This window comes from Brachycentrus maculatus, unplaced genomic scaffold (assembly GCF_059751285.1).
Source record: "Brachycentrus maculatus isolate JH-2025_06_01 unplaced genomic scaffold, ASM5975128v1 h1tg000101l, whole genome shotgun sequence".
Lineage (NCBI taxonomy): Eukaryota > Metazoa > Arthropoda > Insecta > Trichoptera > Brachycentridae > Brachycentrus > Brachycentrus maculatus.
The window spans coordinates 108,193-127,026 of NW_028280855.1; the positions used below are offsets into that span (position 1 = coordinate 108,193).

Consider the following 18,834-nt stretch of genomic DNA (forward strand, 5'->3'; position numbering starts at 1 on the left):
TGGCTTGGTGGGTCTCTGCAAAAAATTGTTTTAAATATGTTTAAAATTGTGATTTAAATAAATGCATACAATTTATGTTAATAAAAAATAAAAAATAAACCATTGCAGCTGTGTTTGCACCAATCCAATTAGATAATAACTTTGGGAGACTAAAGATTTTGAACGAATGAATACTGACATTTTTATTTACATATAAATATTTATTTTTCTTCATACACATATTTACAATTTCAAATTAATAAAAATTTTCCTTACAATAAGGATATTTTACAATACTTTTTTTATATAAAATTATTCGATTGGTAATTTTTCTATCATTAGTCATTTAAACATGGATGATGTGGCCGAATGGTAGCTGAGTGTGCTGACCATTACACTGTGGAGGCGGACCACTATAAACTCTATGAATATTACGATATTTAAAATAATAAGCACCAATTTCCTACTTATATAAAAACTAATTTTAAAAATATAATATTTGAGAACATCCATGGAACTATATATAAATATATTTATACTATATTACACATCAAATTTTAAAATTAAGAAAACCAGTTGGAAGTATTTTCATATTGACGTCTCAACAAAGACGACGAAAAATGCAAAGTCTGGGTATTTGCAGGATACTCACGATCCGTCATAGGTTGGTGTGACATTCACTATTCTGGATTCGGACCTCACATACAAATGAAAGAGTTTCTGCTCAATAAAAAAGGTTCTTTCATCTCCCATAGATGTCTCTAGTGATTCAAGCACTGTGTTTCGAAATTGGATCATATATAAAGTGAAGTTCCAAGAATTTGAATAGAGTGGTTGTCTAATTGTGGGTAGAATTAGGTGGTTACACGAGTGTAAAGTGATCACTTTACCAATCCAATGCCCAGACTTATACCAATATTCTTCTTCATCTATGTTGAGATGTCATAAAATAATACGAAAAAAACTCCTACAATTGGAGATAATGCAGATTTGTGAACAAGTATTTGGACACACTCAAAATGATGTAACTCATGGGTAGAATTGGAGAATGTTACACATGTTCCTCACTCCTTTCAACAGCATCATATATCAAAAAACATGATTTTTCAGGAGATCGTTTTTAAAGTTTAAAAATATAATAAAATGTATTAAAAATAAATATCAAGCCACTTATTGAACTTTTTACTGTGCAACAGATCTTTTTTGGTAAAACCTGAATGTTTTTTCTTCATTTGAGAAATATTTAATATATTTAAAAAAAAAATTAAACAATACCTTTTCTTCACAATGCAAAATCAACACTTTCTGCCCTGTAGCGGGCAAATATCAAGTTAAAAATATGCCGCTTTTGCTGGGATATAGTACATTTTCTGGGCGTTCCGAAAACATGCACAACTGAAAATTGACGATTTTTGATATATGACAGTGTTGAAAGGAGTGAGCGATATATACAATCAAAGGGATAATCCAAACTTGATATATTAACATTTAAAGTTACTTCCAGTACGTGGAATATTGTGGATGAGAGAGTGTAGCGTTTTATCCATGTGCAAAGTGATCACTTAACCTGACTATAACAGCCCTATAAATAAATGCCCAGACTTCCATATTCTTCTTCACCTGTGTTGATATTTCAAATATAATATTGTTAGGTTAGGTTAGGTTAGGTTGCGTGAGGACATTGCTGACGGTCTCCCGACATCAGACTTCCTCCAGCAAGTGGAACTGGTCTTCCGAATCCTCGGTTACGATCGCGTCGATGTTGTAGAATGCAGCGTGAAGGGTGATCACAGTTATTGAAGCTCCTGAAACCGACATTAAAACCTGAACACATTTCGGATGGGCATTTTAACCTTTCCGGAAGTATGGACGTTAATTAACGTCGGTGCGAATTTTCCTTAACCTTTTAACTGCCGGCAGGTACATGTATGGCGGTACCCAGCACGCCGCGAATTTTACGACAAAAATAAAACCTTCTAAACATATCGTTATTGAAAAAGTAATAAAGTTTATTTATAAAATTTACCAAATAAATGAAGAGAGCGCTGCCAGTCGTGCAGTCATTTATCCATAATCATAAAAATTAATTGTTCATGGTGCAGGGTTGTCACAAAATTTGTCATAGAAAATATGAAAAGTAAATTATTTTATTTATTGTTTCGGCATTAACTTTGTGGTAAGACATGTTACAATGATTAAAGAAAACACTTGTTTTTTACCACTTGAGTTTTATTATAGACTACATGTTTCAGAAGTTAAACTTCCATCATTCAGGTCATCATAGTTATTATACAGACCTGAATGATGGAAGTTTAACTTCTGAAACATGTAGTCTATAATAAAACTCAAGTGGTAAGAAACAAGTATTTTCTTTAATCATTGTAAAACTAAATTATATTTAAAGGAATTATGATTAATTTTTTTCAACAGAAATAAAAATCAGAACATAAATAAAACAGAATAAAAATCAACAGAAATAAAAATCACGAAATTAAATTGTACTCTGTAGACGAAAAATTATATACGCAAAACATCGATAGAAATTCGGGGATTATTGGACAACCCTGAGCGCCTTCAGTTGTTCCGACGGCAGAGCTCTTTTGAATTTACGTTTAAAGTGGTAAAAACAAATTCTGTTTCAATTCTAAGTATGCAAAGATATTCTCAATAGATGTCACTATTTGTTCAATACATTTTTACATTTTAAATAATTGATTTTCTTTAGTAAAAGCCCATTTAAAACGGCGCGTCTTAAGACGTAATTTTTGTATAAGCGGCGCTCCGTTCACAGAAAATTATGCGTCTTAAGACGCTTTTGGCAGTTAACCGGTTAAGAGCATCAACGTTTATGAACGTCAAAGTCTATCTGTCAGTTGGTATGATGTAATTTGCATAGTAATGACATCTGTGGATATTTGTATTTAACTTTGTCATAAAATACAACCTAGAGATGGTGAGCTATATTTTTTATTTAAATTATTTTTACATAATTTCTACTACTACTACTATCACGCTGCAAGGGTAGGCAGAGAGGATGGAACGCCACACTCTTCTGTCCTGACATACACTCCTTGCCTCCTTCACATCCATACATCTAGTCATACATGCCCTCCGATTACGCAGACTTTTGACACCGCCAGATTTTAGGTTCTGATTGATCTGATCGTGCTAAGTCTTTTTCGGTCGTCCTTGTTCTGTTTTCCCTCTCACATTCGCCACATATATTTTCTTAGTCATTCTCTCGTTATCCATTCGCTAAACATGTCCATACCACCGTAAAGAACTCTTCCTAATCTTTTAAATCATTCCTCGTTCAGCCTTACATTCCTTTCTTATACCTTCGTTTTTAATTCTGTCATACAATGATTTCATACATGATTTCTATCTTCATGATACAAAGACTTCATTTAAAAAAAAACATTTTTAATGTTCAAAAACCCACTCCCCAGAGAAAGTCGGACATCAAATATTGTACTCCTGGAAAGGTTATCACCTGCGGACTGCTAGCAACGGGATTTAATAATTATGTACATATTTAAAAAAATTAATATACTTATTAACATGAAATTTCCTATTGTCTTATCATTTTTGTCAACTGAATACCATGTTTTGCACATTCTGTTTCCAATTAAAATGTAAGAAAACGTATAAAAAAAATGATGAAATTACCGAGAACCCAGAAGAGGGCAGAACCAGCGCCTGCCCAAAGGAATATGGGCATGCAACACAGACCAACCAGAGCGTACTGATGTGCCAAGCTCAACTCATACGACCCAATCTGAAACATATTGTTATTTCAAATGTTATTTCAATTTTCATCAATTGATTTGGCAGTCACTTTGTGGTAAAATCTATCCATATTTTGAATATTAAAAGCAGTGTTACCCGTGTAAACATGCAAATTTTTCATAAAAAATAAAGTATTTTATAAAATTCCTTTTACAAGCCATGGACTAATAGTCAATTTACGTGACGAAAGGGTTATCTTTTCCCTTACGGTGCTAAAAAACTACCACATGCACCGGTGATATGTATTTTGTACTCCTCATGAATATGTGATGCGGGAAAATGTGAATACATATGTTACTTTTATTGACCATAGTTGAAGGTGAAATGTAACAATTATGTAATGTTAGCTCTGGTAAGTATTTGAAAATGAGAAAAAATACATCGCAAGTAGCCGCAATAGCTAGCGTAGCGTCACGACCGCCGTGTAAGACGATCTACGCACTACTGGCGCAGTAAACACGTTAAGACATGCGCGTATAAACAAAGCACGCCACGCACGCACACACTGAGAAACGTTTGAGTATTGGTGATTTTATCCTAGACGTTATCTCAAATTATTTACTTTATTTATTCATTGATTTATTATTAATTTAATTTGGCGTTCCAATTGTTAAATTTATATGCGTTTTTGTTAATAAAATACAACTTAGTTGACTCAAAAAGTGTGTGTTTGATTTCAAATTAATACATAGAGTAACCTTATATTAAAACTTACAATATTTACTATAATACTTTCACGTAATACATAATTATATTACGGAGGAATACAAAAATTGTGTGCCCGTATCTATTATATTTTTTATTGATATTCTCATTTGAAAAGTCGAGTTGTAGTAAGTACATATCACCGGGAGGGGAAGGTTAACTATGTGGTATGGTAATATACCGCCTCCGTGGTGTAATGGTCAGCGTGTTTAGCTACCGTGCTGGAGGTCCCGGGTTCGATTCCCAGGGGGGGTAAAAATAAATATTAGTGATTTTACACTGTAATATTTATTAAATATTACCCTGGATTGGTTTCTGAAGCGCAAGAGTGGTCACCTTGCCTTCGTGTAAGTAATGATCAAGATAACACTGCGTCAATTTGATGCAGTGCCCTATGCACCATTGGGTGCTGATAAGGGTTATAAGTAAGTTTTTTTAATGGTAATATAACACTCTCCTTATCATTCATCATTCACTTTGTGTAATCCAACTTAAGATAAGATATCTAATAAATAATACATAAGACGCATCTTAAAATTAAGATGCGTCTTGTAGTCCGTAAAATACGATAAATGCCACGCTGACAATGAACTAACCTTCCATTTCATAGGGTTACTTTTGAACTTGTAGCAAGCAAACAGACTTCCGGCAATCGCCAACAGCAACAGTGGTGAGGTGATCCTGTAACAAAAAATAAATAAATCAGGAGACCAATCATGATAACCTGGATGCATAAAGGTGGAGACTGACCGGAGCATTTCGTCGTAACGTAGCACCATTCGATGCAAGCATTCAGGCAGTCAGTTCACCGAATCGAGACTCCATCCATAGTTTCGGATGCTCGCTGATTCTCGCCACGAGCGATGTTACGACATTATGTTACGACGAAATACTCCGGTCAGTCTCCACCTTAAGGTTCTTTTTTTTTCAATTCATTTCAATTTATTCAATAATTAATATATACATTACAAACCAACATTTAAGGCGTATATATTAAAAAAACAAATTAAAAAGTAAGCAAGAAGACTCTTGTTAAATGTGTAGAAGAATCCCGCTTCGGATAACTCCTTCTGGCACATGGAACAGATCATTTCCAATGTGATATACCTCTCAGGTATACCTTAATTTTTTTTCTATGTTCGGAAATTGTACAGCTTTACATTAAAAAAAGTATATACATAATAAACAAAAGTTACATTTACAATAATAAACATTACATTATGTTAACAAAAATAGTTACATTAATAAAAATAAAGCCAATTAAACAATTCCACATTTATGTTATAGTAATAATAATAATAATAAAACCCTTATCCGCACCCCAATGGTGCATAGGGCACTGCGTCATATAAACGCAGTGTTATCTTGATCGTTTACACATGAAGGAAAGGTGATCAGCCCTCCGCTTCAGGTACCAGTCCAGGGTAATATTGAATAAATATGACAGTGAAAAAATCACTTATATTTATTTTACCTCCCTTGGGAATCGAACCCGGGACCTCCAGAACGGTAGCCGATCGTGCTGACCATTACACTACGGAGGCGGATATAATAACTATTAAAAACATTCAGAGATAAAAAAAGGTATGGTATAAAAAATGGATTTTGCAGGAAGGAGAAGGAAAGGAGAAGGAAAGGAGAGGAATTAATGAGGGTGGTTAAAGGATTTGTTTTTTCTAGGTAAGAAGTTTAAAAATCATCATGCTATCTTTCTTACTTGTTAAAAAATAGGCTATATCAAGTGTTGTGTACGCAGCAGTACGGCAGCGAGTATAGCAAAAACACTCGCATCACACCTTCAACTGAAAATTTTCTTGTTAATATTGATGAATTAGTATATGTCGATGTACTTACAGGCAGTACGCAAATAGAGCGAGGAATACGAAGAGATAGTTGGCTTGAAAGTATTCCACGTTCCGGACCAGTCGCTTGCTCAGGCGTGGAAGTGTGGACGGAACCTGAAATATTAATTGATTTATTTATTAAAGTCGTCCGCCTCCGTAGTGTAATGGTCAGCACGCTCAGCTACCGTTCTGGAGGTCCCGGGTTCGATTCCCAAGGGGGGTAAAATGAATATAAGTGATTTTTTCACTGTCATATTTATTCAATATTACCCTGGACTGGTACCTGAAGCGGAGGGCTGATCACCTTTCCTTCATGTGTAAACGATCAAGATAACACTGCGTTTATATGACGCAGTGCCCTATGCACCATTGGGGTGCGGGTAAGGGTTTTATTATTATTATATTTATACGTCCCGCTGGTTAACAGGTTAAGAACTTAACTTGTATTCAATTAAAAGATGGACGAGAGCAGAGTGAACCGTCTGTTTTTTTTTTTTTTTTTGGAATCTGAGCCCACCATCCACCCGCAGCAGTTATAGAGTCCTGAGGGACTCTCTGTCAGCTGCACATAGAGGAAAATCTTCAAAATATTTCTGAAGAAATAAATAATGCTCTATTCAATTAATGAGGGGGGAGGAGGATGTACGGACAGAGGCCGACACTTCGTCCCCACCCCTCGGGATCCCCTCATTACCTCTTTTAATTTTAATAAAATAAAAACGATAAGAATACAACAACAAAAAAAAAATAACAATGTTTCCAAAAATAAAAATAAAACAGAATACAATTTAAGACGAACACAAACAATGACTTAAAGACTAAAGTAATAGAGAACTAGTAACTAATATTTAAAAACAAACAAAAAAACACCGTTATATACATTAAGAGAAGAAAAAAAAAACCATTAATAAAGAAGGACTTCCTGGGTTAACAAAGGCAGAGGATCCAAATACCACCCCCGTAAAGGGAGGACAAAACACAAAAGAACGTGTGCGTTCCGCTCGGAAGGAAGCACAGTCCTGGCCGTATCAGCATCCCACAGGAACAGCAGCCTGTCCCACCAAATCAATCTCACCTAGGCGTCCGCGCATCTGAGGAGTTCCCAACGAGATACCCAAGTCCGGACAAACCGACGGAAGAGTGCAAAATTCGTACTGTTGGCCATCAGATCCACATTCCACGCTGGTCGCATGACCCCTGTCAGACCATTCAGCATCTCATCTCTGGCGTCATCCAATAGCACGCAATGCCACAGGATGTGTTCGGCCGATTGATGTTCATCGCCGCAAGCACAGCCCGAAACAGAGGAAAGTCCAAGCTTATAAAGCTTGTCTCTAAACTCCCCGTGACCAGAGACCATTTGTGCAGTATGATGATCAAAAACCAAGAACTCGCTACACATCCTGTGTCTGATGGAAGGTAAAAAAGACCACGTCCATCTCCCTGTTCGTGCCATATCCCATCTATTCTGCCATTGATTGAGAGTTAAGCCTCGCATGACGTTACATAACTCGCTAAATCCTGTCTCGGAAGGGCGCAGCACGATACCGAAGTATTCCAAACTCTCTCCTTTCCTCACAGACCGTCTGTTTGCGAAAACTTATATCCTTAAAAAGCAGCCGTGGTTACCTTAAAGTTTGAGGTCTGCACAAACTGTAGCCACGGACGGATGGCTTGGCGCTGTGCGGCAATGAGAGACGTTACCGCGGCCGGGGAGAACACACCGCCCAGTTGGCTGACGTTGAAGCTGCAAACACACTAACTTAGCAAGGGCGCGGAAGGAAGAACACCCTTCCTGTCCTTAACCCTATTGATGCCATGCGGGGATCCAAAATAAATGATCTGAGAAGGCACTTTATGGAAAGATATACAGTGAAACCTCTATCTATCGTTTTTAAAGGGACCTATTGAAATAAACTATGAATGCGGGATAAAGAAGTCAATACACAAGGAGATACGATAGAGTAAAGATACCGTCCTCCCAATCTGCATAACCATTAGTAGGTGGAAATTTCAAGAATACAAGTTTTAGATGTTAATAACTGTATTTGTTAAAAAAAAAATGCAAAGTTGAAAAGAACCCAAAGATCTTCAGACCTCTTCTGCTGTATCCATCACACAAGCTTTCGATAGTCTGTATCCCACACGTTGAAATATTGTCGTCGAATGTAACAAAATTGAGAAAATTAAAAAAAAAAGTAAAAAACAGACAAATTATATAAAATATGTAGCATAATTCAAATGATGAATGCGGTAAAATGGTGGACAGAAACGATCGATGCGATCTATTTTTGTATGAAATGAATTCGGGGTAGAAGAAATAAACGACACATCCGGGAAAACGATTATTCGAGGAACGATAGGTAGAGGTTTCACTGCACATATATCGCTCACTCCTTTCAAGAACGTCATAAATCAAAATACTTGATTTTTCAGGAGAACGGTTTTAAAGTTTAAAAATATAATACAATGTATTAAAAATAAATACCAAGCCACTTATTGAACTTTTTACTGTGCAACAGATCTTTTTAGGTAAAACCTGAAGGTTTTTCTACATTTGAAAAATATTTAATTTATTTATAAAAATAATTAAACAATACATTTTCTTCAAAATGCAAAAACAACACTTTCTGCCCTGTAGCAGGTAAATATTAAGTTAAAAATATTCCGCTTTTGCTGGGATATAGTACATTTTCTGGGCATTCCGAAAACATGCACAACTGAAAATTGATGATTTTTGATATATGACGTTGTTGAAAGGAGTGAGCGATATATGTTGTGATTAGTCATATTTTCTTATTTTGTTTAACCTTAATTTTTTTTTTTTTTATTTGTTATATTTTCTCATTTTTATATTTTCTCATTTGTTTATTTTAAATATGCTTCTTACCTTATGTTTTCTCATTTATTTCTTTTAAATATGCTTCTTGTGCCTATTTATTATACCTGTTTATTGTTTTTATATTTTGCCATGTATTAGTATTCTGCTTACAATAAATGTTGCAAAGACCCATGTGTTGTGCAACAGCTCATGACTAGATGCCCAACAACCCTAGATGACAACAACCAGCGCATCGAAAGGGTCGAGAGTTTCAAGTACTTGGGAGTGTAAGCGACTGAAAATGGCAGCCTTCAAAAGGAACTGGGAGTGCGATTAGGACTCGCAGGGTCCGCATTTAACAGTATGAAGGCTGTCTGGAGATCGGATTCATACTCGGTGAAGACCAAATGCCGCCTATACAATGCCTGCATTGCTCCTGTTCTCTTATACGGCTGTGAAACATGGCACCTTACAAGGGCCCAGAGCAGCCGTGTACTAAGCATTGAGAATAGGTGTTTGCGGAGAATTTTAGGCGTGCGGTGGTTTGACTTTGTGAGGAGTGAAGAGATAAGGCGTAGGACGCAGTAAATCTTAGTCACAACTGTCGTCAAGAAAAGGCGATTCAGTTGGCTTGGCCATGTACTCCGCATGCCTCCTGAGAGCCTTAGCAAAGCTTGCCTCTTTTACAAGGCATCAGGTTCGCGCCGCCCAGGACGACCACTGCTGACAATTCGTCGGCAGTTCTCGTCAGAACTTCGGGACGCGGATCTGACTTGGGAGGATGCAAGGGAGCTGGCAGCCGACAGAAAAGCCTGGAGACAGTTTGTGGACTCCATATGCTCCACCTAGGGAGCGGATATGGTTTATTCTTAGTATTAGTTTTGGTTATTCAAAAAACAATTTTTTTGTTACTTTACTATTTGTGTTCCGGTCTTGTTAACCTTAATCCCATGTCCCAAAAAGAGAAATAGAAATTATTCATCGGGAATATTATATATATATATATATTTGTCCGCCTCCGTAGTGTAATTTCGTCCGCCTCCGTAGTGTAATGGTCAGCACGCTCGGCTACCGTTCTGGAGGTCACGGGTTCGATTCCCAAGGGGGGTAAAATAAATATAAGTGATCTTTTCACTGTCATATTTATTCAATATTACCCTGGACTGGTACCTGAAGCGGAGGGCTGATCACCTTTCCTTCATGTGTAAACGATCAAGATAACACTGCGTTTATATGACACAGTGCCCTATGCACCATTGGGGTGCGGATAAGGGTTTTATTATATTATTATATATATATATATATATATATATATATATATATATATATATATATATATATATATATATATATATATATATATATATATACATATATATATATATATATATATATATATATATATATATATATATATATATATATATATATATATATATATATATATGATTTATTTATGTTATATATTTTGAAATAAATAAATGTCGGAAGGTATTAATCCTTCTGTGAGTATGGACGTAAATGAACATTGGGGCGAATTTTCCTCAAAGGAGTATCGACGTTAATGAACGTCGAAGTCTATCTGTCAGTTGCTATGATATAATTTGTATAGTAATGACATCTGTGGATATTTGTATTTAACTTTGTCATAAAATAAAACCTAGAGATGGTGAGTTTTATTTTTTATTTAAATCATTTTTACATAATTTCTATCTTCATAATACAAAGATTTTATTTAAAAAAAATACATATTTAATTTTAAAAAACCCACTCCCCAGAGAAAGTCGGACATCAATTATTGTACTCCCGGAAAGGTTAATATGACCGTACCCAGTAGTAACAAAAACATGATAGCTTTTAGAAAGATGACTGTAACTTTGACAACATTTTGATTCCCCGCCCCGTAAATGCCCATACATCCATATTCTTCTTCATCTTTGATGAGATGTCAAAAAAGAATACGAAAATTACTCCTGTAATTGGAGATAATCCAGATTTTGTGCACAAGTATTTGGACACACTCAAAATGTTGTAGATATACATGTAGTATTTAGTCATATTTTCTTATTTTGTTTTTAACTTACGTTTTTTATATTTTTTCATTTGTTATATTTTCTCATTTGTTATATTTTCTCATTTGTTATATTTTCTCATTTTTTATATTTTTTCATTTGTTTCATACCTGTTTATTGTTTTTATATTTTGCCATGTATTTGTGTAAGTTTTGGTTATTTCAAAAACAATTTTTTTGTTACTTTACTATTTGTGTTCCAGTCTTGTTAACCTTAATCCCATGTCCCAAAATGAGAATTGGAAATTACTCATCGGGATTTGATGATTATGTACATATTTATTGAAAATTCCGTGTAATTCCTTGTAGTGCACAAACGCGCTAACCACGGGACCACAACCCGACACATCTTCCGATAGGGTGATCAATTTTGCGTCACCTGTATGCATAAATAAATAATACATCACTCACTTAAGGAAACCTTTTCTCTGCGATGGAACTGATCCGTCCATATCTCCAGCTATTTCCACATTCACGGGTTCCGCCATAATGTAAAAACTATTTCTAAATAGGACACTTTATATTAATAATCAGAAACCTGTCAATAAAACGACAATGTTAGGTTAGAACCGACAGATTTAGAAACGCGCCGACATAAATAAATAATGAATAAAATATAGTAAAAGAGATTCTTTCGATACGTGTCCACTTTATTTTCGATTACAATTTCCAATTCAATTTTAATTTGCGATGAGTAATCGACGTGTCATACGAAAAACAAAAACATTTGACGTTTGATTTCTCTATGAGTCTATGATGATAATGGGTCAATTCTTAAATCGCGAATATTTTTTTTATTTTTAAGCAGTCTCCAAAATAAAAATAAAATTATTGTATCGAATTCCAATTTTATTTTAATGTATACAATGATATATACGCGTTTCGTCTTATTAAGACGTTATCAAACTTTTTTTTTCTTTATTCTAAATTCTTTTGCATTACATAGCATAAATTCAAATACGAAAAATATTAATAAAATAAAAAAATGAATACAAAAAAAGATCTGATAATATCTTGATAAGACAAGGCAAGTTAGAAAAAGAAGCAGAGGAAGACCAAGGAAAACTTGGCACAATCAGGTATGTCAAATACTTGAAAGCGGCTGGGTCAGAAGTCGTAATAATCGTCGGGTATATATAAGGAGATGTATGAATGTAGAAGAGATTAAAAATTGTAAATTGTATATTGTAAAAAGATTACGGAATACCGCCAAACATAGACTAAATGCTGTATAGAGAGCAAGCTTAATATTCCCATTCCCTTTTAAAAGAAAGAGATAGCTCTCTACAAAATTTGTTTCGTTCTTTCTTTCTCATTAACTATGTCTCTTTCTATAGAAGTTGATTTTGATAATACTTTTATTTTTAAATTACACAATCCTTATACAAACCTTTTAGCACCTGAATCTATCTGTCAAATAATAAGTAGGTACCAATGCGAAAGTTGGGTAATTATAAAATACACGATAACGGTATTTTTTTATAAATTTGAATACTGGGTTAACAATCGTATTATTTCTGGCTTAGAGTGCTTTTAGGTGTTATAATGCTCCAAATATATTTTTTTAGGCTCGTGCAATGCCTTCTAGAAATTGAATATATTAAATCAAAGATTAGATATATTATTGTATATATTATAAAAAGTACTTTCTATTTTTATGTCACCCTGTAAATAAATGAGTTTTTACTAAGGCTAGAAATATAATGTTTTATGAATGTAGCAATAATGGTTACGAAAAATACATTTTTTTAGAGCATAGATGTTTTACAGGAGTTTTTTTTCCTTCCTTATACATTTTAACCTAACTATCTTTCTTTCTTTCCATCCTTAGAACCCTGTCTTTTTATTTCTTTGGTTCCTCTACCTTTTTCCCCCTGAAATCATTACCTCATTCTCTTTTCTTTGCCATCCTTGTTTACGCCAAATTTATTTTAATTGGCATACGATGTTATAGTTAAATGTTCGATTATATTGGAATTATGTATATATGTTCGTTTATGCTTATGGACAGGTACTATTGCCGTCTAATTTTAGACAGCTCTTTAATGTTCGAACCTTGACCAGTTTTAAAAGTCTGTTTTTGGTTTGTTAGTAGATATTGCTTACCAATAATCCGATTTTGTACAAGTAGGTAAATAATAATTAAAAAAAAACATATCAGTGGCATAAACCTATTCTTATCATACTACGCTCTGTTAAAATTTGACCATGTAATAAAGTCTTTACAAAAAAACACAATTTCCTTATCTTTCTATAAACATATTTTATTTGTACGACGCATTTAATTTGAACGTCGATAAGAAAAAATATAGATGGCGTTGGTACTTTACACGTTGTTGTCTATAGGCCTACTCCAGGCGCTCGAAGCTTAATTAATAGATTGTTGTGTGAAGGATAAGTATATCGCAGACTCTGTTTCTCTTATACACCCGTTGGATTAAAAGAAGGAGACAAAGCAATAAATATTCAGGGTCAGATTTTTCAATGTCAGTGTTAGAAAGTAACATAACATACTTTGTAGAGCGTTATCTCTCTCATTATTCGAAAATTACAATGAATATTGCAATTCTAAATTAATAAGCTTGCGATCCATATATAAATTATCTATGGCGTTTGCTGTCAATGTCAAATGTCAAGTGAAAAAAAATATTACAATATAGGTACACTGTTTTTATGTATATTATTCCGCGTCGCCTTGTGACCCGCGACACCCGATGCAATGTTTTCCTAAAAAATTAAAATACAATCGCAAGAATTATAAATGAAACATTTACCGCTTTTTAATGAACAGCAACTCTGATATGTATTACCGAAATTACAATACTTGGCAATAGCTGTTGACGCGAGTTTTCAGAAACAAAAATACAGTGATGTTTTTGGCTTCCGACAATTTGGCGTGCTATTTTGAACTGTGGTGATTCGGCTGTGATTGATTAAAAACAAATCAACGATTTCCGACATACCTAAAGACAGTGAGTAAACTTTTTGTAATTACGTTTTATTCTATCCGTCAAGTTTGATTACATTTGATTGAGGTTATATTTTTCACTCGAATTTAGCCGATGCTTATTTTCCTTATCGATCTGATTACTTTGCACGGAAATATGCCTAAATTGGCTCTCAGTGATTGCCGCTAATTTCTCTAAAATAATTAACACCCAGTTATACGATGATCGACTGGCAATCATTACGGTTTATGTATGCAACATTCTGTACAAATTTGCATAGCCGATTTGATCAATATATTCGAAAAAACACGTGATCAAGATTACTGTACTTTTATTCGTTTTTTAATACTACAAATTTATATATTTTTTATATCTACAAGCGATCAACTTCATAATTTGTTGGTATGTACCCCATATTTTTAACAATACTAAATTTTTACAATGGTTTTATAATACGTTTTTCAAAACATTATATGATAATTTATATATTGAGAATATATTTAATTTACAACATAAAATAGTTCGCCGGCCGACCATGTGAATTCGCAAATGACAAATGACAGATAGTTAAGCATAGTTTACAAAAAAATGCATTTTAAGTTTTTATGAGACATACTTATATGCCTTCGTACATAAATGTTTAATACAATTTTTTTTTAATTCAAAACAGTTTTATAGTAAACTAATGATTATTCATTTAAATTATATCCTATTTTGTTGCGATGTTTAATAAAAGGCTACGTTATTTCGAGTCATGAACGATTAACGTCAATCAAATTGACCGAGGGATGTAGAAATTGAGGAAGGCCAATAAAAACGTGATACTATCAAATACTTAATTCATGGTTTTACTCTATGAGAATACTGCATAGTATTATTTTTGTAAATTTTATGACGTTTGATCTTTCCCGCGTAGATACGTGTGCAATGAATCATTGTGAAAATATATATACAAATAATTGTAAAAAAAATAGTTTATATTGTATCGTTTGAAGCGGGGTTTACATTTGACACGTGTTTTCGTCCAATGGAGAGCCGGAAATCAAATATCGTATGACATCAGATGGACCAATGGGAGCGCTCCAATCGGGTTCCATTATCCCGTCTCTTTCTCGCTAGTGTCGGCTCGCATATTTCATCCCCTTTTAAATTCTTCAAATTCAAATCGATCAGTACAATGAAAGACGAAAATTCGTATACGAATTTAACGCGAAATTTAATTCAGTATGGTAGATAAGAAAAATGTCTATATTTAAAATTTCAACTCTATCTTTGGATGTATACGAGATATTTTATTTATATCTTGGTTGAATTACAATAGTTGATTGATCGTGTCTTTCATAAGTAGGTACTTGATTATAAAATAATTATATAACATTAAAACACAATTTCTTAGTCATTTTTCTTCAGTATCTGTTTTCTCCGTTCACAACAGTCGATTTATTTATTGAGTAGGTACTGCCCCATTAAAAGGAATACATTTCTATAATTTATATTTGAAGCACTAACTTTGTGATTTTCAATTATATAATTAAAATGTACGTTTGTTGTAAAATCACTATAAATATTTTATTATAACTTAATTATAATCTAGTCTACCGGTTTCGAAGCTATCCGCTTCTTTATCAAGACTGATTAATACTAGTATTAATACTAGAACTAATTATAATATGGAATCAGTTCTTAAACTGAATAACCTTTAAATCGCTATTTCTTCTTCTTCTTCTTATTCCTAGCTCCATCCTTACTTATCGTCTTTGTAGACTGTTGGGGTCAGCTCTCCTCGTCCTCAGGTTGTAGGTCCTTCTGTCATGCACAACGTCACCTAGGCCATGCCTTGGAATCATGTTATCTCTCTGCAGCATCCATGAATTCTCTAGTCTTCCTCTAGATGTCTTTCGAGGAAAATCCACAGCGATCTGTTAAGCGTAACACCAACATAAGGAATATTAAGCATTGGTCATGGCGGAAAGCGTGCTTCTCTACACAGCTGTCCAAATTTAAAACACAGTAAGGGACATTTTTTGTAGTAGGTACGTTTATTTTGCATTTTTGGACTAAGTAGATTTTACTTAGTCCAAAAATGCAAAAAAAACGTACTACAAAAAAATGTCCCTTTCTGTGTTTTAAATTTGGACAGCCGTACAGCTGCTGTCACTTGGATTTTTTTTTAAATATTTTCAATAGCATTTTTTTTAATAGATTTTTGACATTGTCATTGTTTTACACAAAATGTGAAACACATTAAAAATGTGCGCTTTATATTTTTCTTATTTCTTTTCCATTTAAATAGACCGAGCCACAGCAACTTACAGCTAGTAATGGAGTGTTAATTAAACGAAATATGTAGTTCATTTCTTCTTCATCTTCAAACCCTTATCCGCACCCCAATGGTGCATAGGGCACTGTATATAAACGCAGTGTTATCTTGATCGTTAACACATGAAGGAAAGGTGATCAGCCCTCCGCTTCAGGCACCAGTCCAGGGTAATATGGATTTAATGAAATGAAATTAATGAAGAATTAAATGAATTTTCGGGTTTTTTGTTTTCCTCTCAACCCATGAAAAATTCATATACATTATAAATAATAAAACCCTTACCGCACCCAAATGGTGCATAGGGCACTGTCATATAAACGCAGTGTTATCTTGATCGTTAACACATGAAGGAAAGGTGATCAGCCCTCCGCTTCAGGTACCAGTCCAGGGTGATATTGAATAAATATTAGAGTGAAAAAATCACTTATATTTATTTACCCCCCCTGGGAATCGAACCCGGGACGTCGAGCGTGCTGACCATTACACTACGGAGGCGGACAGTAGTTCATGTACAAAAGTAAAACATTAGTTATTTATTTATTGATTTTGCGTTTAATTTGTAGAACTCCATTTTAATTTATGTATTAATTTTAAATCAAACACAATTTTTTGAGTCTACTAAGTTGTATTTTATTAACAAAAACACATAAAAATATTATGTATTAATTTTGAATCTGTGTTTGATTTAAAATTAATACGTAATAAGTTATTTACACTGCGTAGTTAAAACATCAACTTTTGCATTAATCGATTACGTCATACAGTATCATCCAACATTTATTAAACTTAGAATTCATAATATAAAATATTATTACTTGGAACACTCTCTAACTGATCAACTAACTAACCATCGCGCTGTTTCTCCGCGGGGATAGGCGGGGAGAATATAACTATTTTTATTTATTGATTTGGCGTTTAATTTGTAGAACTCCATTTTAATTTATGTACTAATTTTTAAATCAAACACTGATTTTTTTAATCTACTAAATTGTATTTTATTAAAAATCTCCTAAAAATTAATCTTGTGACAATTGTTTTCCCTAGTTATGGCATTTTCAAATAAATATAAAAATATTATGAACTTCAGTCCGTTTAATCTTCACATTCGTGGATATATCGCTCGCTCCTTTCAACAACGTCATAAATCAAAAATCGTCAATTTTCAGTCGTGCATGTTTTCGGAATGCTCAGAAAATGTACTATATCCCAGCGAAAGCGGCATATTTTTCACTTTATTTACCCGCTACAGGGCAAAAAGTGTTGATTTTGCATTTTGAAGAAAAGGTATTGTTTATTTTTTTTTTAAATATACTAAATATTTTTCAAATAGATAAAAAACCTCAAGCTTTTACCTAAAAAGATCTGTTGCACAGTAAAAAGATCAATAAGTGGCTTGATGATTATTTTTAATACATTTTATTATATTTTTAAACTTTAAAAACAATCTCCTAAAAAATGTGACGTTGTTGAAAGGAGTGAGCGATGTGATTCTAAAAAGGACTTGTGTGTATATATTGTTTGCAAATAATAGTGCATATGTTGCATAAATTTTACTATATTATACTATCTACATACTTAACGAAATTATTCAAAATATTTTGACACAAAAAAAGTCTCTTGAGATCTACCCAAGCTCCTTTGCCTAGCCGTCAAAATATTATGAATAATTTTATTAAGTAGATAGTGTTTTAGTATTAATCTGTCTTGATAAAGAACGCGCTTAGAGTGTCAGTAATGAAGACTCTAAGAAGCATATCGGGCAAGAGTCTTCGAAATAGAATAAGAAACGCCAGGATCAGGGAAATATGCGAGATGGAAGATGTCGTTAGGTGGGGAAGGCAACGAAGGAGACAATGGTATGCGCATGTGAGGAGAATGGAACTATCCAGACTACCCCACATCGCCGTGGTAGACGTGGTACAACCCCGTGGTAGACGACTCCCGGGCAGACCACCAAAGAGATGGGTCGACCTCTTAAAAACAGGCCACAAGGCCTACAAGATAAAGAAGAAGAGATTAAGAAGCGGTTAGCTTCGTAACCGGTAGACATTATAATTAAGTTATAAATCCCTTACCGCACCCAAATGGTGCATAGGGCACTGCTTCATATAAACGCAGTGTTATCTCGATCGATTACACATGAAGGAAAGGTGATCAGCCCTCCACTTCAGATACCAGTCCAGTGTAATATTGAATAAATATTAGAGTGAAAAAATCACTTATATTTATTAAACCCCCCTGGGAATCGAACCCGGGACCTCCAGAACGGTAGCCGAGCATGCTGACCATTACACTACGGAGGCGGACATAATTAAGTTACAATAAAATATTTATAGTGATTTTAAAACAAAGTTGTT

The 18,834-nt window shown here is 34.0% G+C and overlaps 2 protein-coding genes across 3 annotated transcripts in view; one reads left to right on the plus strand and one right to left on the minus strand.

The window, feature by feature from the left end:
• Nucleotides 1–1,178: 1,178 nt before the first annotated feature.
• On the minus strand, nt 1,179–11,914 carry LOC148310312 (prenylated Rab acceptor protein 1). The gene is made up of 6 exons (XM_088258671.1): nt 11,621–11,914; nt 7,947–8,064; nt 6,328–6,431; nt 5,070–5,154; nt 3,649–3,757; nt 1,179–1,784 (listed from the first exon to the last, which is right to left on the minus strand). Exons 1-6 carry the CDS (start codon nt 11,695–11,697, stop codon nt 1,681–1,683), a joined length of 597 nt encoding a protein of 198 aa, XP_088114797.1. The 5' UTR covers nt 11,698–11,914; the 3' UTR covers nt 1,179–1,680.
• Nucleotides 11,915–13,830: 1,916 nt separating this feature from the next.
• ACC (acetyl-CoA carboxylase) overlaps nt 13,831–18,834 on the plus strand; it is a 108,298-nt gene continuing 103,294 nt past the window's right edge. The window contains exon 1 of one of the 2 annotated variants that reach the window (XM_088258644.1): nt 13,831–14,181. The gene's annotated coding sequence lies outside the window, so the exon portion shown is untranslated. Of the gene's footprint in view, nt 14,182–14,425; nt 14,560–18,834 lie in introns of those variants that run through there. The other variant, XM_088258645.1, reaches the window with a different exon arrangement.

Excerpts from the sequence above, each read along its gene's own strand:
- LOC148310312 (XM_088258671.1), bottom strand. The coding sequence starts at position 11,697 with ATGGCGGAACCCGTGAATGTGGAAATAGCTGGAGATATGGACGGATCA. Across the intron at positions 6,432-7,946 it reads TGCAGACCTCAAACTTTAAG|GTTCCGTCCACACTTCCACG; the intron begins GTAACCACGGCT and ends TTAATATTTCAG. Across the intron at positions 1,785-3,648 it reads TGCCCTCTTCTGGGTTCTCG|GAGCTTCAATAACTGTGATC; the intron begins GTAATTTCATCA and ends TGTCGGTTTCAG.